Raw genomic sequence first — 19,381 nt, forward strand, 5'->3', positions numbered from 1 at the left:
GTCGAAACGTTCTCTGGAGCCAGCCGTCTGCACAGCACCGTCAAGTATGGAGCATCTACAACCTTTCTGTAGTAATCTTGCAGTTTTGTCTGGTGTACAATCATCAATACTTGTATCTTCCTGAAAGACAAGATGAAAAAGAAAAAGGAGAATAAGACAAAAACCCAAAGAGAAAATCCATATGCATTTCTTAGATTATATACAGAACAAACAAACAAAATCACAACAAATGTGTCAAAACTAAAATACATAAAAGACTAATAATTAATCAGACTCCAAAAAAGTATTTTTGTGCTTCTGTTAGAGACACCACCTTACAATCAAACATAGATAGGACACTGCAGGTTGTTAAACTAACACGTCTATCTACTCTTTATTCTCACAAAAAAATAGTTGCACTTCTGGAACCTACTGTTAAAAATCTACATGAACAGACCCTAACATGCATAAACATCATCTAGGGTTAAATTCATAAAAATCCTAGATTGACCAAATTAAATTCTCCATGTACAAGATATACTTCACATTCAAACTAGTTTTTCTCCCAAAACAAATACCAATGTCACCAGGGATGGTATGTATGCATATACAATGTCCACTGAGTTTAGTTTGTTAATTGTCTTTAGGCATAGATGGCTCCACAAGTGCATAATCACTAAGGAGTCAATTAATAGTACTACCTATTTTACCTGTCTACCTGTCTCTTTAATCTTATATTCCTGTTAGTAGTCAATAAGATAATAATAATTACATGTCAATAACATTAATAACATCAGTACTGATAGCATTTGTAAAAAAAAATAAATAAATAAATAAATAAATAAATAAATAAATAAATAATAATAATCAGGGAGAGGTGAAACCAACTCATTTGTGGCTTACCATTTGTGAAGCCATTTATGGGATGAGTGCTTTCCACAAAAGAAAACTATAGTAAACATCACATTTTTCTAATGGCATTGGGTTGATGACATATTCCACTTTTTTTTTCTTCTTTTTTTCTTTTTTAACTTAAATCACAAATAAACGCTAAAGTTCAATGCCCCAATGAACATCCACATCACATGCCTACACTTTGCAGTATGAGGACCTATGAGGGAGGGTTAAAGAGGACCTTCCCGAACTAAACACTTGGGGCGATGACTTACGTGGAGAATAGGAGCGAGATCTGGACCTATCGTAGCGATCGTACTTGTCATAAGCACGGTCATATCTATCATAGCGGTCATGGTATTGAGGCCTGTCGTAGCGGTCATAGCCTCTGTCATAGCTCCTGTCCCCGCGGTCATACCTGGAAGAGTGGAGTGTGTGCTTGCTGTTACATGTCCAAGAAAATATAGGTGGGTTTGCTAATGAGAGAAAAAAAAAAGAAAAGATGTAAACATATTTATTGAATATCTTATTTTCTATATCTTTGGTCTAATTTTCCTTTTTTCTAAGATGACAAGAGAATTCTAAGACGAAGGGGAGCACAATGATGGATTCATTAAGAAATAATAATAACTTTGTAAAAAAAAATAATGAATGAGTAACTAATAAAAGACAGCATAACAAATTTGCAACATCACTGTCAACTGTACATTTTTTGGTGGGAAATGCAGACAAAGCAAATTATTCATATCTTTTAACAGTTTTCCAGGAGCTGCATAATGGGTCCTCCAAATGCGATTAACAATTAAATTTCGTCTCTCTAGTCTTTTGTGACTTTTTTCTTTTTCTTGGTCATTTACAGGCATATAAATCAATAAGTAAATAAACAAATGAAAAGGTGAATAAATAAAAGGTAACAATGCTAGTCCAAAAGGCCAACTTTTTCTTCTTCGAAAAGATGTGCTAAGCATTTTTTTCTTCTTCTTCCTCTTCTTTTAATCTATGAATGTATCTGAGATGGCTTCACTGTGCCTGGTTCAGAGAAACAAGTAGTGTGAGTAAATGAGAAGAAAAAAAAGTGAGAAGATGAGACAAAAATAGACAAATTAATACATGTATGAATATTCACAGACACCCACACGCATAACCACACCCATTCACAGACTCACATTAACACACGTTGTGGCAGTTTTTCATTCCTTCAAAACCTTACTACTTTTAGTATTTGCAGTAAGGATTCCTGTCATGAAGTCTATATATCTAAATCGATAACATTGCATACTAAAAGACAAACAAAAAAGGAAATAAGATACTGATAATGAATGAATGAACGAAAGAATGAATGATGACGAAAAAGTGGAAACTTGATGCGACCCAAATGAAAGCAACATCAAACTTTCAAGTATTCAGACCCTCTAAATTACATAAATATACTTGAAATATCAGGATACAAAAAAAACACTATGGTGTAAACCTTGCAGATCATTGCAAGCAGAGGTATACACTCTAATTATACTTATAAAAAATACTGAATACAAGGCAAAACAGGCATACCATGGGTTTTCTAAAATATCACAAGAATCTTTGCAGATAATTCCATCCTATTTAATCCATTCATGACGTAAAATTTCAGGTTAACTTTCAAGTGGCTGATGGGCATTAGTATGCTGCTCAACACCTAGGCCTTTTGCATGGCCCTTGAGTCATCATCCCAGCCACCATGGAAGTGGGCTTGTGAGTAGGCATAACCTACTGTCTGGGAATTTTTAGCCGATGCAATAAGACATCTCCCGGTGTGAGTTAAGCACGACTAAGGTCGCAAAACAAATGTAAAACAATTTTGACTCAACCTTTGTTTTTGGTTGTGGCTGGAATTTCAGGAAACTCATCTAGCACAACAGAGAGGCAAGTATGATCATACTATATTCAATTATTTTTTTCTTGAGTGAGTCTGACTAGTATGTTACACCTCTGTGGCATAAATAAAGTTGACAACAAGCTAAACTTCCTGCAGTTACACACACTTGCTGAATTATTAGCCAGGTGATGGGAATATTCCATCAAGGGAAAACCTGGCTGAAGATCAAGGTGACAGGAATGTGCTATTAAGAAAAATTTGGCTGAAGGCTTGGATGATAGGAATCATTCGCCATTTGTGTAAAAAGCTCTTGAAGAAAGATTAGACTCAGAGGGATATAGGAAGAGGCTCTTGAATTATTTCCTAAGTAAATGAGGGTGGATTGTACCATTGTGAGCCATGGTGGGAAGAGCACTGGTTCCAGGAAGAACACTATTTTCAAGGTCTGGATGTATATAGATATCTATAGATATAAATATATATATATTTATACACCACACATGGATATATATATCTATATACAGTACTACCATGGCGATAGATATAAGTACTTGTATGATGCAAACATGTATATATTTAATGATATATAAACAGTGTACATAAACAATGTTTGAAATTATAAATTTAAGGAAATCACTCTCTCTCACACACATGTATGCGCACACACATAAAAACACTCTCAGGCACACATAGACAAACAAACACAAGTGAGTGAGAAAGAGTGAGAAAGAGTGAGCGAGAGAGAGAGAGAGAGAGAGAGAGAGAGAGCGAGAGAGAGAGAGAGAGCGAGAGAGAGAGAGAGAGAGAGAGAGAGAGAGAGAGATAGAGAGAGATAGAGAGAGAGAGAGAGAGAGAGAGAGAGAGAGAGAGAGAGAGAGAGAGAGAGAGAGAGAGAGAGAGAGAGAGAGAGAGAGAGAGAGGGAGGGAGGGAGAGGGGGATGGGGAGAGAGAAAGTGAGTGAGAGAGGGAGGGAGAGGGGGGTGGGGAGAGACGGAGGGAGAGGGGGGTGGGGAGAGACGGAGGGAGAGGGGGGTGGGGAGAGAGAAAGCGAGAGAGAAAGTGAGAGAGAAAGTGAGTGAGTGAGTGAGTGAGTGAGTGAGTGAGTGAGTGAGTGAGTGAGTGAGTGAGTGAGTGAGTGAGTGAGTGAGTTAGTGAGTGAGTGAATGAATGAGTGTGTGAGTGTGTGAGGGTGTGAGGGTGTGAGTGTGTGAGTGTGTGTGTGCATATGCATTCATGCATACATACATATATACATGTGTACATACATGCATACAAAGTTACATACATATATAAATATCTACATAATGTCATATATTTGAGTGGTTTCAAGATGATGACTTTGATCAAGTCACATGGCCTTAGAAAGTACTCTCACGTGCCACATGGGTGTTTCCTTCAAGCTATCAGGAAAAGTGAGATAACCCAAGTCATGACCCAAGAAACATAGGGCAGAATGAACGTCTTCGCCATTCTGTCCTCTCCAGCCAAGGCCACTTGGTTTGGGTCCTGGCCATGCCACAGTGAAGCACTGTTCTAGCTTATATTACCCTCAGTTTAATACCATAGTGTGCTGTACATACAGCTTGACTCTATGGTAATAAACACAAGCTAATTTAACTGGGAACAGTGCCAGAGCGGACTAGTGTCCATATGTCACTTTCTAAGACCATGTGACTTGGTCAAAGCCACCATTCAAATATGTGAACTGTATGATCATCATATTGCTTAATATTGTGTTTATTACTATTGTGTTGTACTTTTAGTATAATAATGAGTCCAGCCATACATACATACAGCACTAACACTACCCAATCAATCCAATAAGAAGTCTAAATAAGACCAAATTAGAGCTTCTTACGTGTGTGTGTGTGTGTGTGTGTGTGTGTGTGTGTGTGTGTGTGTGTGTGTGTGTGTGTGTGTGTGTGTGTGTGTGTGTGTGTGTGTGTGTGTATGCGTGTGTGTGTGTGTGTATGCGTGTGCGTGTGCGTGTGCGTGTGTGTGTGTGTTTGTGTGTGTGTGGGGGTTTGTGTGTGTGTGGGGGTTTGTGTGTGTGTGGGGGTTTGTGTGTGTGTTCGCACGTGTGTGCCTGCGTGCGTGCATGTGTGCGTCTGCGTGTGTGTGTGCCTGCGTGCGTGCGTGTGTGTGTGCCTGCGTGCGTGCGTGTGTGTGTGCCTGCGTGCGTGCGTGTGTGTCTGCCTGCGTGCGTGCGTGTGTGTCTGCCTGCATGTGTGTGTGTGTGTGCTTGTGTCTCAGTGTGTTTGTTTGCTTGTGAGTGTCCGTGTTTGTGGTGTGTGTGTTTATGAGTGTGTGTTTGTGGTGTGTGTTTGTGAGTTTGTTTCATGCACAAATTGCCTTGTGCATGTGTCTGTGTTTGTGCATTATTTTTTTTGTGTGTTTGTGTGGGGTAGGGTAAAAGGACTAATAGACAGAAACACCAGAGATTGAGGCAGAAGACAAAAAGAAACAGGCACTGAAAGACAAAATGGAGGTAGTGGTTGCTGAAGAGATAATGGCAAGCACTGGCAAAGAGTGGAGGGTGGAGATCGAAAACCCTGTGTCAGGAACAGGATCTCGGGCAATGTTTCCAAGACACTCCTAAGGGACAGAGCCTTTTAGGAGTTCAGGAGCTCCCTCCCCACAATGCATCTCTTTAACCCAATGCCGCTGGAGAAAATTAACAAAAAAGGGGGAAAATGTTGTGCCTATTTTCTATTTTTTTTTTTTTGTGAAATGTCTGCCCATAGATGGCTCTGCTAGTGCTTAGCCACAAAGGAGTCAATTAGTAGACCTTGTGACTGTACCAGATTTGAATTGGCGGGAAAAACATATTTTTTACTAGTGCTATGAATATCGATGGTGTTATTTTTATCATAACCATTATTATGTTTTTTCGTATTACTAACAGCAAAGTAAGATAACGTAAAATATTTCGTAAATCAAAGAAAAGGGTTAACGGGCGAGACCGGCAGTACTCGTATCTGGCTTATTGGTGACTTAGTACAAGTATAGCCATCTGTGTGTAAAAACAATCAAACAAGTACTAACAGTGGGCATAGCATGTGTCTACCCGTCGTACCCGTCGGCAAGGGGTTAAACTGAATGTCTTCAAATATGCCACTGTTATCCCAGTACCTTGAAGCCATAAAATAAGTTTAAATAAGGATGCATTTTAGTTAAATAAATTAATGGAAAAGCTCACTCAACAAGGGGGGAGAAAATTGAAAAAAAAAAAAAAAAAAAAAAAGACAAAAATAATTCCTGCATTTCTATTTAAGATATACTTACCAGTTTCAATAAATGTGCAACACCAAGAACCACACCATAAGAAACATAAAATGAGAAAGTCTAGTTGAGTGAGACAGCTCGTGTGTGAGAGGAAGTTGTTAGCAGACGAGGAAGTGTTCAATTAGTCAACTGGGAGGAAAGCTAAGGCAAAGTTTAGATAACACCAAAAAACGGTGATACAAGGAAGAGGAAGAGGGAAAAGATAGTGCAAGCTAATGCAAAAGCAAAATTGTAGACACTGGATGAGATACACAGAAATAAGAAGATATCTGCAATGACGAGAGCTATGGACAGTGTGTCAAAATAAAAATTTACACGCTAAAACTCACACAAAAATAACCAAATGATGTGGCATAAAATAAAGGAAGATCAAAAATAAATTCTATGAAACTGTTGGATATGCTAAATCCAAAGTGGCACTAAATTAGGGGAAGAAGAGTGAAACTGTGACAGTACATTTCGAGAGGAAAAGTATCCAGGTGTGTGGAGTGGGACAGAGTTAGTACAATGAATGGAAATATTTGGGGAAATGGCAGAAATTACAAAGGCTGTGTTTTCCATCTTGCATCAACCTATTCCCTCTGGTTGATGCAAGATGGAAAGCTAGAGAGATAAGAGAAAATTTTATGAAAAGTGAAGAAGGACATGTGTACACCTTTCTTTACACATGCATGCACGCACTCACATACTCTATCACATACACAAACACACACTAAATATCACACATACAAATACATACAAAGAAAAGATTATAGGGAAACCAAAGGGGAAGTTGAGTTAAAGCAATAAAACAGATGATCAAACTTCCAATAAGAGCCGACAAAGATGTTTGTTTGTTTATTTGTGTTTGTTTGTTGTTGCAGTGCCTACAAAATACTTACACTGAACTGACAAAATACACATACTTACTGTAAATTGGAATACTTACTGAAGACATTATATAAAACATTTTATTTCACATTTTTGTTTACCAATCAAAAACAAAAACAAAAAAATCCACAACAAAACTTTAGGCATTTTTAAAGAAACTTTTATACCGTTTTTTCTCTTTAACGGAAGCGCACACGCACACACGCACACACACACATCACTCAAATTGCAATAGAAGTCTCAAAGCCACTCCTCAAGTAACTGACCAAGTTCAGAATGTATGAAAACAATAATAATCATAATAACAATAACATAAGAATAATGATAATGATGATAATTAATATTAATAATAATAATAATAATAATAATAATAATAATAATAATAATAATAATAATAATAATAATAATAACAATAACAATAATAATAATAACATTAATAATACTTATCATTAATAATAATAATCATAATAATAATCATAACAATAATGATAATGATGATAATAATAATAATAACACTAACCATCATAATGTTATAGCAATAATAATGAAAAAAAAAAAAAAAATTAACAATTGCATTAATAATAATGATCATATAAATACAAAATGCTGTAATAACAATTATGAAGACAATAAAAATGGAGGAATGCTGCTGAAAATTTTCAATTTATTTCTCTTCGAAGGAAAAACGGGAGAAAAACAAAAAGGACAGAAGAGAAACTGAAACAAAAATAAATAAATAAATAAATAAATAAGTAAATAAATAAACAAATAAATTATGTAAATCAATAATTAAAATAAAAAGCTTCCTATGTAATAAGCCTTCAAGAAATAATACTAGAGGTAATCACAATCTCTACGAATCTTAAATTTTTCTCTTCCTGTACTTTATAAATTATATGTTGATGAGAAAGTAAAAAATAATAAAAGCTATGTCATTAAGTAAAATTAAATATCAATATTATAATCAATAAAAATAACAATAACAATAATAATAATAACAAGAATAATAATAATAATAATAATGATGACAACAATAACTACATCCATAATGAGCTATAACTGCTTATCATAAGAAGGATTTTCTTTTCTCCACTTGTGTGAAACACCTTGCAAATTTTGATGACTGAAGATTCCTTTCAGAAGAAGTAGTAGGAAAAATAAGGTAGATAAAAAGAGTAAAGAAAAAAACGTATACATGTTGCAAACAAGCTGGGGTACAGTGAAGCCCATGTAAAATAGCAATCTAAAAAAAAAGAAAAAAGAACAAAAGAAAAAAAAAATTATAATAAAAAATATTCTTTCATTTTTTTTTTTTTTTTTTTTTAAAGGTGGAGGTTGGGAACTGAATGAAATGTACATTAGAACTATAAATAAATGACAAAAGAGATGAAAACAAAAAAGAAAAAAACAAAAAAAAAAAGCATGCTAAACATTTATCTATTTTATCTTTTATTCTCTCCTCCTCTTCCTTAATATTTTTGCTTGTTTGTTTGTCTTTTGTAAATATATCATAAAAGTCTAGCAACAAATCAAGAAAGGATTAGGCATCTCAATTCAATCTCTGTTTTGGCTCTCCTTCTTACCTCAAATCTCTTAGAAATCTTCAGTTCACAGGTTTTTCCTCACAATTTTACTGTTTTTTCATCTGCACTTGTCAATTGCCTTTGGAGGGTTGCTCTGAACAAACCGTGAATCCTTTCCATCAATCCATCAATTCTTAACCACCTTCACCATTAACTTGGGAGTTGATCATCTTCAGCCCCTTGGCCTACTTAAGAAGCTTCTGTAAACTTGCTTTAACTAGCTTGCCTCCACATGAACTATTATATCTTGTGGTGGCTTGAGTTGTGCGGTAACGCCCTGGCCGAGTACATACCCACGATCGTAATAGTCGCGGCGCCCACCGCTGGAGCGAGGCCGGTAACGGGGTGACGGGGAACGGTACCTGTCTCCACGGTGGCCTCCTCGGCCGTAGCCCCGGTCGTAGCCACCGCGACTGCAGCCCGAGGAGGTCATGGGAGGGGGAGGAGGTGGCAGCAGCAGCGATGAGGAGGGAGGGAGGGAAGGGGAGTTGATGGGCAAGAGGGAGAGTTTGAGGGAAAGGAAGGAAAGGGGAGGTTGGAAAGGGGGGAGAGAGAGAGAGAGAGAGAGAGGAAAAAAAAAAAAAACATTATTAGAAGCCTGTTTTACATGAGGATGAATAGGGGTGGTGAAGAGATAGGGATAAGGAAAAAACCTGATAGAATGCTGGGAGGCTATTCCTAGGTATGCAGGTATAGTGAGAGTGGAGCAGGACAGAGGTAAGGGTGGGATGAATGGCAATGAAAATTGTACAAGCAATTGGTTGGTTAAATGACTGAGCCAATAATAGCTACATCCTCAGGATAAGAGAAAATACACATTATCTCTATCATTACTTGGATTTACATCAAAGGGAGGGATAAAGTAACCTTCAACAGTTATATCCTGCATAATTTAGGCATAACAATAACAAAGTACTAGTCATTTGCAAAGCTGTACATGCATTATCTCCACAGAACGAAGCATGGGAAAAGGAGAGAACTAAAACCATTATTGATCATTAACTGATTCAAAACAAAGTTTGCGCTGCTGACAAACACAACAGGGAACAAAATGAGACAAGAAATATCAGTCACACCACCTATTGGTGCATAATGAATAATATACAAAGCAAGTAGGCGTAAGTGGAGAGGGAGATGAAATGACAGAACAAATCATCTTTTCAAGTCCTAAGATGTCTCTTGAACACACTAGTATCACACTAAAGCACAAAGCAAGGGACACTGAATAAAGCAAAAAGGCTGGCTCTAAGGGACTTCTGGGAGGGTCAAAGAGTAACACATTTCTAAAAAGGGGACCACTCTGGGCAGACGTGAGAGGGATCTCCGCAGCCTGTGCTGGGTGTTGCAGTGGTCAGACAATTCAGTCAAAACACCTTAACTGGCAGAATGACAGGGAATTCCTGGGATATCAAGATAATCTTAAGAGGAATAGATGGTCAGCTTTTCCTTAAAAGTAGCTAAAAATGATATCCTCATTCCCATGCATGTTATCTTGTGTCTAGGAAATGAATTATAGAAGTATATCACTAAATGAACTAAGACTATATTGGATATACCAATATCTGATTTCTATAAATACCTAGTACTACATTTACATTTGCTTTCTTGATCACATTATCTCTTAATAAATCACAGAATTATCCTTTAATCAACTTAATAATAGTAAAATAAGCCCGAAAAAAAAGGAAAAAAAAAAAAAACTCGTATTAATATATGAGCCGTCAAACTTACGATGTGGGTCTACCCATGTATATTCCTGGAGTTGGAGTGTGCGGCCGCTTGGTGATGGAATAATCAACTCTAATCCTCCGGCCATCAATCTCCATCCCAGAACACTCATTTTTGGCTTCCGAGGCATCCTTAAGTGACTCAAAGTACACGAACGCAAAGCCTCTTGACTTGCCCGTCTGAAATAAAGAACTGTCAGCAGATGATCCACACAAGTGTACATTCATTGACTCACATGAACACACACACACACACACATTCCTGATCTGCTGCAAAGTACATAGAGTAACACACACATGGATCAAAAGACAGATAGATGGATGGTAAGATGGTTAGATGAAAAGATGAAAGGATGGATGGATGATTAGATGGATGGATTAATTGAAGTAGAGAGGCAACACTATACACTGACAAACAAAATTAAGGTGTTCCTATCTTCATAACTACAACATACCAACATACTATATCATGAACATATTATCCAGTGAGCTACACTTTTACTTCCCCTCTCTTTCCTTCCCATCCCTTAACCCAATGGCGACGGGTCTCGGCTATCGCCGTCATAACAATACGCCCGATTTGAGGTGTGCGGCTGTCCGCAGCGGCGCCGCGCCAAAACGCCCCGAGGCAATGATTCGGCTTGATGTACCGAATTCACGCGCTCAGAGTCGGCGCGCTGCCGCCGTTCGCCAGATTTTGTATACCCGACGCCATTGGGTTAAGAAACACTCCCCTAAAAACAGACATATAAACAAACAAACAAATAAATAAATAAATAAATAAATAAAAATATACAGAACAATAAAAACATGTATATACTCACTTTCGAGTCCAGGACTACTTGTACTTTCTCCAGAGGGCCAAACTTGTCAAAAATGGTGTACAGCTGTCTTTCCGTGGTGTGCACGCTTAGGCCAAACACCCCCAGGCACTTGGATGGCTCGGGATTGTCTCTGGTGCCGATATGCCGCCTCCGGTTCGACATCGGGGAGCTTGAGTGGACCGACCTGTGAATATGAGAGAACTTCACTGCTAAGGGAGGGCTACTTATTCTTTCTTCAGCAGCGGTTCTCAACCTCTCCTGTTCACATCTTTATTCATTTATTTCTTCTACTGGCTCTTTTGGGGAGGTGAGGGGGGAGGAAATTGAGGGGAATATTACAAATCCTTTGAACCTATTTCATATTCATGCTTTGGGTCAAGTGACTGATCAATCAGAGAATGGGATTGGAAATACTTTATAGTAATAAAATGGAGCGAGGGAGCATGTAAGGAGGGAGATGGCAAGGAGACAGGAAGGAGGAAAGTATGCGAGACCAGACAAAATCTGATAGGATATACATACACAATAAGAAAAAGCAGTAAGCAACAAAGTGGTAAAATCTCTGCCATGGTGAGTGCCAAGTGTCTTTATGAACCATGATCTGATTCACTTGCAAAAACAAGTCTTGATAGTCTGTAAGGTGGACACTGACACAGGAAGAGGAAAGTAAGTAAGGAAGAAAAAGAAAGAAAGAAAGAAAGAAAGAAAGAAAGAAAGAAAGAAAGAAAGAAAGAAAGAAAGAAAGAAAGAAAGAAAGAAAGAAAGAAAGAAAGAAAGAAAGAAAGAAAGAAAGAAAAAGAAAAGAAAAAGGAAAAAAAAAAAAAAGGAGAAATAAAAATGAAGTCTACCAGCTACAGTGTGTCAGAAATTATAATTCAATCAAGGTGATAATGCTACTTTTTTAACTATTCGTTTTACTCAGTAAGACAACTAGCCTAGACTGCATTTGGAATCCACCAAGGCTTTTATTATCCACAATGCAATCAACTCTAAGGTAGATGTTTACCATACCAGTGCCTCTACTTCATATACTACAAATGTTTTACATATACTCTGATGCAAAATAACCTATAATAATGACAATAAAGCAGTGTTAAATTTGCTACCACCTACTTTATAATTGCCTGTAATTATCATTTCTTGTATATGAATACCACTGTGACATTATAAGGTCCTGCTAGACCAACTGCAGGTGGGCAAAAAAAACTTGTGCTGGACACCAAACTTGGGTGAGTTCAGGGTAAAAACATGTCATCCAACATGTGGGATGAGAAGTAATGAATCAGCATAAATACTGGGGGGAGGGGGGAAGTCTACTCTGAACACCTTAACTGCTGGATCCAGGTGCCAGGAAGTACAGCTATGGAAGAATCTGGCTGAGTGGCAGGCAACGAGAAGGTGTCATGGAAAATTCTGCCTGAGGGTCAAGGGATGGGGACATGTCAGGGAATAAGGTTGCTGTGAGTGCACAAAGCTTTTGGAAGGAGATCAGAGTCAGTGGACATTAGGATTTTGCATTATTTCCATAAGTAAAAGAGGATGGAATGTACCATCTCAAAGAGTACCAGCTCCAGTGAGGACACTACTTCCATGTGGCAGTTTAGTATGTTACAAAAAATTGTACATGAATTTTTTTTTTTTTAAATAACATATATAATACATTGTCAGCTACTGCTATTGTTATTACAGAGATTTGTGAACTACCTGGAAAGAAATTACTGAGCTACTCAACAAAAACTATTACCATCTTGATACAGTATAACAAACAACAATAATAGGCCTTGGAAAATGGCAAAACTGTATGCAGAATAAGAGCTAATTGCATTGCATGAAGGAAGCTAGGAGTCTTGATAATGCACATGAGTGCTCATGTGGGTCAGGCCTACAAGGCACATCCCTGGGACAAAGAAAGAAAGAAAGAAAGAAAGAAAGAAAGAAAGAAAGAAAGAAAGAAAGAAAGAAAGAAAGAGAGAAAGAGAGAAAGAAAGAAAGAAAGAAAGAAAGAAAGAAAGAGAGAAAGAAAGAAAGAAAGAAAGAAAGAAAGAAAGAAAGAAAGAAAGAAAGAAAGAAAGAAAGAAAGAAAGAAAAAGAAAGAAAAAAAAAAACCTGAGTTGAGTGAAGGCAAATCAATTACTACAAATATACTGAAGAAATAAGACTGAAATTTAACTTATGGCTGACTTGGTCGAGGCTCTGTGTGACTGGCCATTCACGTCACTGCTGATTTCAGCGTGGCTCTGGGCGACAGGTCATTCATATCATGTTACTATGATGCATACATTACATTCTATGCTGTTCTTTATAAGGTACCCTCCTGCTCACATATCATATGCCCTAAGGCACTCTAGTTTACATGATCTGTCTCCTTATGTCAACTACTCACACGGTCATGTGGCTCTCTGCCAGTGTGACTGTCTTGAAGTATGACACACAAAAGAGAAATGCTGAAGCCAAGGAGTAGCAGTCCTGTATACAACTGCATACAATCTCTTATTTAAGATTTGCAAAAATAAGAGAAAATCCTTTTTTTCTTTTTTTTCACTCAATAAAACCACATTCCATCTTGTACAAAGAGTATAACACACCTAATTTAATGAAATGGACTCTAATGTACATATGCAAATTACTAATGGTTCGATCTGGCAATCAAAATGAATAGCATGCATTTCTGAATGGGCAAAAACATTAAAACCATGTTTTGAATAAGAAAATCATATTACTTGTTGGCCAAAAGTGTGGCTGCATCTAACACGGGGCTCAGAGGCAAACCAAGTTAGCTGCACATACTTCTCAGAGTATGTGGTTTTGAGGGGAAAACAAAATCTTCTCTGAGTTTCGCATTTCTTATTCTTGCAAAATAAGAGATTGTATGCTCCTACTCCCTTGAGCAGAGACCAGAAGCATTGGTTTAGAGGGTTAAAATGAGCATGGGGAAAAAACGAAGACACAATGGAAGTTTTTAAAAAAGAAATACGGAAACAAAGGAAACCAAAGACCTTAAACTAGGTTAAATCAAGATAAAAAAGTACATATTCCTCCTATTGTGTGCCAGATATAAAGGATATTAAGCCTGAAGAACATGTGACACAGTACACCAAAGACCATAATAACCCTACAGAACAAGAGAGAATCTATCAGAACCTCTGTGGAAGAAAACATTTAATAGATACCCTCACTAAAAATGGCAACAGCTTCTACCTTTGACCATATGTTATATATGTATATACATAAGTCTACATACATCTATGTATGTGTCTGTGTACATGAATACTTGTGTAAAATACAAGAAATGGGAGACCAAAACAGGTTCATTGTAATAAACAAAGAATGACAACTTGACATTCCTAAACCATAACAATCCGAGGATACGAAGTCGCCTCAGAAAAGTAACAGTGTGTTCTAGGAACTTGACAGGGAAGGAGAGAGAACAAACTATTTTCCCATAACAGAAGCACAGTTTGAAAGCCTGCACAGACATATCACACTGATCAAAGAAGAAAACCCCCTACCACTGTAAACAAACAGGTCTTGAGGATGCTATGACACTTCAACTAGAGGAGTAAAACGGAGGTAAGTAGCAAAAAAGAAGAGTGGAAAGAAACGAAAGGGATTAAAATAATGAAGGAAAATAAAATATGAGAACCGCTGCTCGAAAAGGACATTGGCTATTCTTTTTTTTGCTAATCAAAGCCTGTACTGGCTGAAAAAAGAAATCTTTCATGCAAAGGCAAGATATTTAAAGCAAAAATGAGAAAAAGAAAAAAAAGAGGAGAATGGAAGAGATTAGAAGAGAGGAAAGGATGAGAAGAGAAGAGAAGAGAAGAGAGAAGAGAAAAGAAGAGAGAAGAGAAGAGAAGAGAGAAGAGAAGAGAAGAGAAGAGAAGAGAAGAGAGAAGAGAAGAGAAGAGAGAAGAAAAGAGAAGAGAAGAGAAGAGAAGAGAAGAGAAGAGAAGAGAAGAGAGAAGAGAAGGAGAAAAAAAGAGAGGAGAGAAAAGAGGAGAGGAGAGAAGACAAGAGAAGAGGAAGGGAGGGAGGGAAGGGGAGAGGAGAAGAGAGGAAAATGGAGAGGAGAAGAGGAGGAGAGGAAGGAAAGAGGATGGAATGAGGAAAGAAGAGGAGAGGAGATGAAGGGGAGGGAAGGGGAGAAGAGAGGCTAGGAGAGGAAGGGTAGAAGGAAGGGGAGAGGCTTGCAGAGGAAGGGAAGGGGAAAGGAAGAGGGAAAAAAGAAGGGAATAGGAAAAGAAAGAGGAAAGGAGAGATGATGAGAAGATAAAGGAGAAAATGAAACAAAAGAGGAAAAAATACCAGTCTCAGGCAAAAGAGAGGAGAGGACAGAAGAGGAAAGGAGGGAATAGGAGAGGCTACGAGAGGAAGGAAAGAGAAAAGGAGAGGAGAGGAGAAGAAAGGGAGGGGAGGGGAAAGGAGAGAGGAAGGGAAAGGGAAAGGAAGAGGAAAGGAGAGGAGAGACTAGGAGAGGAAGGGAAAGGGAAATAGGAAAGGGAAATGGGAAAGGGAAATGGGAAATGGGAAATGGGAAAGGGAAAGGGAAAGGAAGAGGAAAGGAGAGGAGAGGAAGAGAAGAGGTGAGATGAAGAGAAGATAAAATAAAAAGAAATGAAACAAAAGAGGAAAATACAAGTCTCAGGCAAATGGATAGCATGAGGCAACTAAAGAGAGGCAGATGGGGGAAGTATACAAGGGAAAAGAAGAGCATCAGGAAACAAAAAATTCAAATCATGCTAAAACAAACACAAACACACAAAAAAACACACAAACACACAAAAAAACACACAAACACACAAAAAAAAACACAAACACACAAAAAAAAACACACACACACACAAAAAAACACACACACACAAAAAAAAGCTTCTCATCTTTTATCGCACTTCAAATACCTGGTTCACAAACAATGTACATAATCTCTGCAAAGCACACCTCACTTCCTCAATTTAACCCTTAAAGGATGCTCAGTCTTACAATGTGATGTAGAACTGGCTCATCTGTGCACAAAATAACCGCTTCCATTTACTTTTAACTTTAAAAGATGACTGCATTTATGGAATCTATAAAAGGGTTGACTTATGAGACTTGAAAACATTACATTTTTAGTCTGGAAATCACTGGGAACATTGGTATACTTACTCTGCAAACACTAAATACCTAAATATAAGATGCCCACACATCCTCTAGGGGTTAAAAGACCGATACCTAAAAATTACAAAATATGAATGAAATTTTCTCCTGTACAAACTACTTTCATACTGCTGCCACTCTCCTTTACACGCACACACGCACACATGTACGCGCACACGAACACACACTACAAATAACGACAAAAGATCAAAAGGATTCTAGCCAAAGAGACGCCGAACCACTACAGCTACACCCAAATGCCATCAACTCCCACAACCCCCGCACAGCACACCCCTGTCCCAATCCTGATCCCCCAAGTCCAGAACCCGGAGCCTAAAAGCACACCACAAGGGCAGGCAGATAGGCAGGCAGGCAGGCAGACTGGCAGACAGAGGGACAGATGGGGCGCTGCCGGTGCGTCTTCATTTCGTACCGGCTGCGTCGAGAGCGGCGACTACTTCCATCATGACCGTTTCGAGGTGAGCCACTCCGGGAGCGATGCCTGCGTGGGGTTCGGGATCGCGACCTGCAGCAGGAGACAAGACAAGGGGATTAGTACTGGCGCAAAATTATGGGTGATAGAGCTGGTAGGTAAGAGGGAGAGGGAGGGAGGGAGGGAGGGAGGGAGGGAGGGAGGGAGGGAGGGAGGGAGGGAGGGAGGGAGGGAGGGAGGGAGGGAGGGAGGAAGGGAGGGAGGGAGGGAGGGAGAGGGAGGGAAGGAGGGAGAAAGAGAAAGAGAGAAAGAGAAAACGAGAAAGAAAGAGAAAGAGGGAAAGAGAAAGAGAAAACGAGAAAGAAAGAGAAAGAGGGAAAGAGAAAGAGAAAACGAGAAAGAAAGAGAGAAAGAGAAAGAGAAAGAGAAAGAAAGAGAGAAAGAGAGAAAGAGAAAGAGAGAAAGAGAGAGAGAAATAGATCCTCAGCAACTGGTAACTATTAAAAGACATCCAAATTAGTTATAGAATTACATAACACCTTAATTACTGTGGCTATGAAAAGGATGATAGTTAATTATGATGAATGTGGTGGTGCTGGTGACATTAACCAAATAATGACTTTTCCTTTTTTCCTTTTTTCCTTTTTTCTTTTTCTTTTCTTTTCTTTTTTTTTTGTAACATTGGGCAGGGATGGGTGCACACCAATCTGCACCTAGGTGACTGTCTGGCTATAAAGGAAACCTCCCCAACAGTCAGAGATTTGTTAGTGGACATGTGTCTGATTCACATCACAGGAGTTGCAGGACAAAGGCCTACCACTCTTTTTAACAACTTCTGTAGAAAATCTAAAAAAAGCGATATTCCACGAAACTTATTTCGTGTCAAAACAGAGATGTGGACTCTGCATCAAAACTGATAAAAAATAAATAAAGGTTTTAGTGTTTCCTGTTCAACTGCTAGCCAGTCAGATTAGAGGAAACTAATTTTTTACTGCACTTAGCCTCACCATCTTTACAGTCTTCCTGCTTACCACAGTTCTAGCCAGGCCGGCTCATAACAAACATGGGTCAGACCAGGACCAGGCCTAGCACCACGATATCTTATATGCTACAGTGCTAGTGCAGCCCCTTCACTCTCTCACTCTTTTGTGACCTTTATACCTTTACCATTCCCACTAGCTGATATCTTAATTTTGCTGCTGTCAGATGATGTTTAATTACGTCATGATCCCAAGTCCCAGTGGCTGGGATTACTTCTTGGAAGCATAGCTATTTGCCATATAACAGTTCAAATGCAGAGAGGTGGGCAGTAATCTACCCTAGCCTTACCAAAGTTTATTTAAAACTCTTTGTCATGAATGAGTTATCCTTACATAATCCAAATCTAATTATCTTTGTCTTTCCATAGACAGAATTTTAAATCCATTTATAAATATTACCAACTTCTTTGATTACCATTAACACTGGCTGAAGATAAAGATTACCAGCCAGCAACTATCTCAATTATATCCACTTGCAAGAACCTATTCTTGCCCACGGTTACAGGCTGTGTTGGATGTATTACATAAAACTGAATAATAGGAAAATATAAATAACAGAATTAACACGTTATCTATTTGTATTGTTTTTGCACAATGTAAACTACTTGGAGAGATAATATGGAGACTGCTCAACAAAAGGCGAAATAGCAAAACTGTGTCTGTAGAAAAGGGACATTACAAAGAGGAGGCAAGGTCTTCATGCCACACTTGAGCATTCGTGTGAGCCAAACTTACAAGCCACACACCTGGAAAGTCACCACTCAAGAAAGCGTAATGCTCAGAATTCAGTCCATGAATCTTGACGGTACCCAGATACAACAGTTTAAAGACACCAGGCATTAACAACTCATCAAACATTATTATTCCACAGAAACTACCAATTAGAAGTTCATGAAAGCTGTAATTACAACTAAAAATGCTGGTACTAATTATAGTTCTTTCTTGAGAACTATAATCATCAGTACTAGCTTCTTTTTTTCTTTTTCTTTTTTTTCTTAAGATAAAAAAATAAATTGTCTTTTTCAAATTCAAATAGATACAAATAAAAACTTTTTGTAGAACATCCAAAGAAAATAAAGTCAACTAGTGTAGGTACATATATATACCATATATAAATATCTACATATATACACCAACATATAGTATCACAGCATAATATGTAACAAAAAGTAATGCATCACACCTGCCTTTCACTATGTACAGTTGGAGAGGAAGGCGAGTACATGATCCTTTTCAAGCAAAAAAAAATAAATATATATATATACACAGTGAATTAAAAATAAAAAAAAATATATATATATATATATATTTTACATGACAGTTACACAGTTCTAACATTTTCAAAATTCCACACTCAAAGTTCAATCTTCCTCCATGCACTGTCCTTCATAAACGCAGTACCTATTAGTTAGCATCGAACAGCCGTTGTCCTGTGTCTCCCCTCGCAATTCTACCATCGTTCTTACTTTTGAAAAGTTACAAAATCACATGTTAAGGAGGTCAAGACAGGTGTAACTTCTAATTATCCCTCATAAAGTGGTCAAGTATGCTAATCTAACAACCCCACTAATGCATATGATCTTTTCAAACTTCTATTAACCCTTTTTAAAAGAAAAATTCTTTAATTCTCTGAAATCTAAAGTATATATCCTTTTATCTATAAAAAGAATATTGACCAACAGAGATTTCTAAGCATCACTCCCAAAGGCACACACAGCACTGAGAATGAGCCAGGGAAGAGAACGCAGTGTAGCA

The 19,381-nt window shown here is 38.0% G+C and overlaps 1 protein-coding gene across 9 annotated transcripts in view; it reads right to left on the bottom strand.

The window, feature by feature from the left end:
• LOC125037193 (transformer-2 protein homolog alpha-like) overlaps nt 1-19,381 on the bottom strand; it is a 91,234-nt gene continuing 71,853 nt past the window's right edge. For 4 of the 9 annotated variants that reach the window (XM_047630237.1, XM_047630238.1, XM_047630239.1 and 1 more), the window contains 6 exons: nt 16,587-16,679; nt 11,018-11,201; nt 10,198-10,373; nt 8,760-8,879; nt 1,149-1,291; nt 1-120 (listed from right to left, as the gene is read on the bottom strand). In XM_047630237.1, the coding sequence (XP_047486193.1) occupies nt 104-120; nt 1,149-1,291; nt 8,760-8,879; nt 10,198-10,373; nt 11,018-11,201; nt 16,587-16,679 (733 nt within the window). In that variant the 3' untranslated portion in view covers nt 1-103. Of the gene's footprint in view, nt 121-1,148; nt 1,292-8,466; nt 8,880-10,197; nt 10,374-11,017; nt 11,202-16,586; nt 16,680-18,809; nt 18,856-19,027; nt 19,334-19,381 lie in introns of those variants that run through there. The other 5 variants (XM_047630241.1, XM_047630243.1, XM_047630244.1 and 2 more) reach the window with 5 other exon arrangements.

This window comes from Penaeus chinensis, chromosome 22, assembly GCF_019202785.1.
Source record: "Penaeus chinensis breed Huanghai No. 1 chromosome 22, ASM1920278v2, whole genome shotgun sequence".
NCBI lineage: Eukaryota > Metazoa > Arthropoda > Malacostraca > Decapoda > Penaeidae > Penaeus > Penaeus chinensis.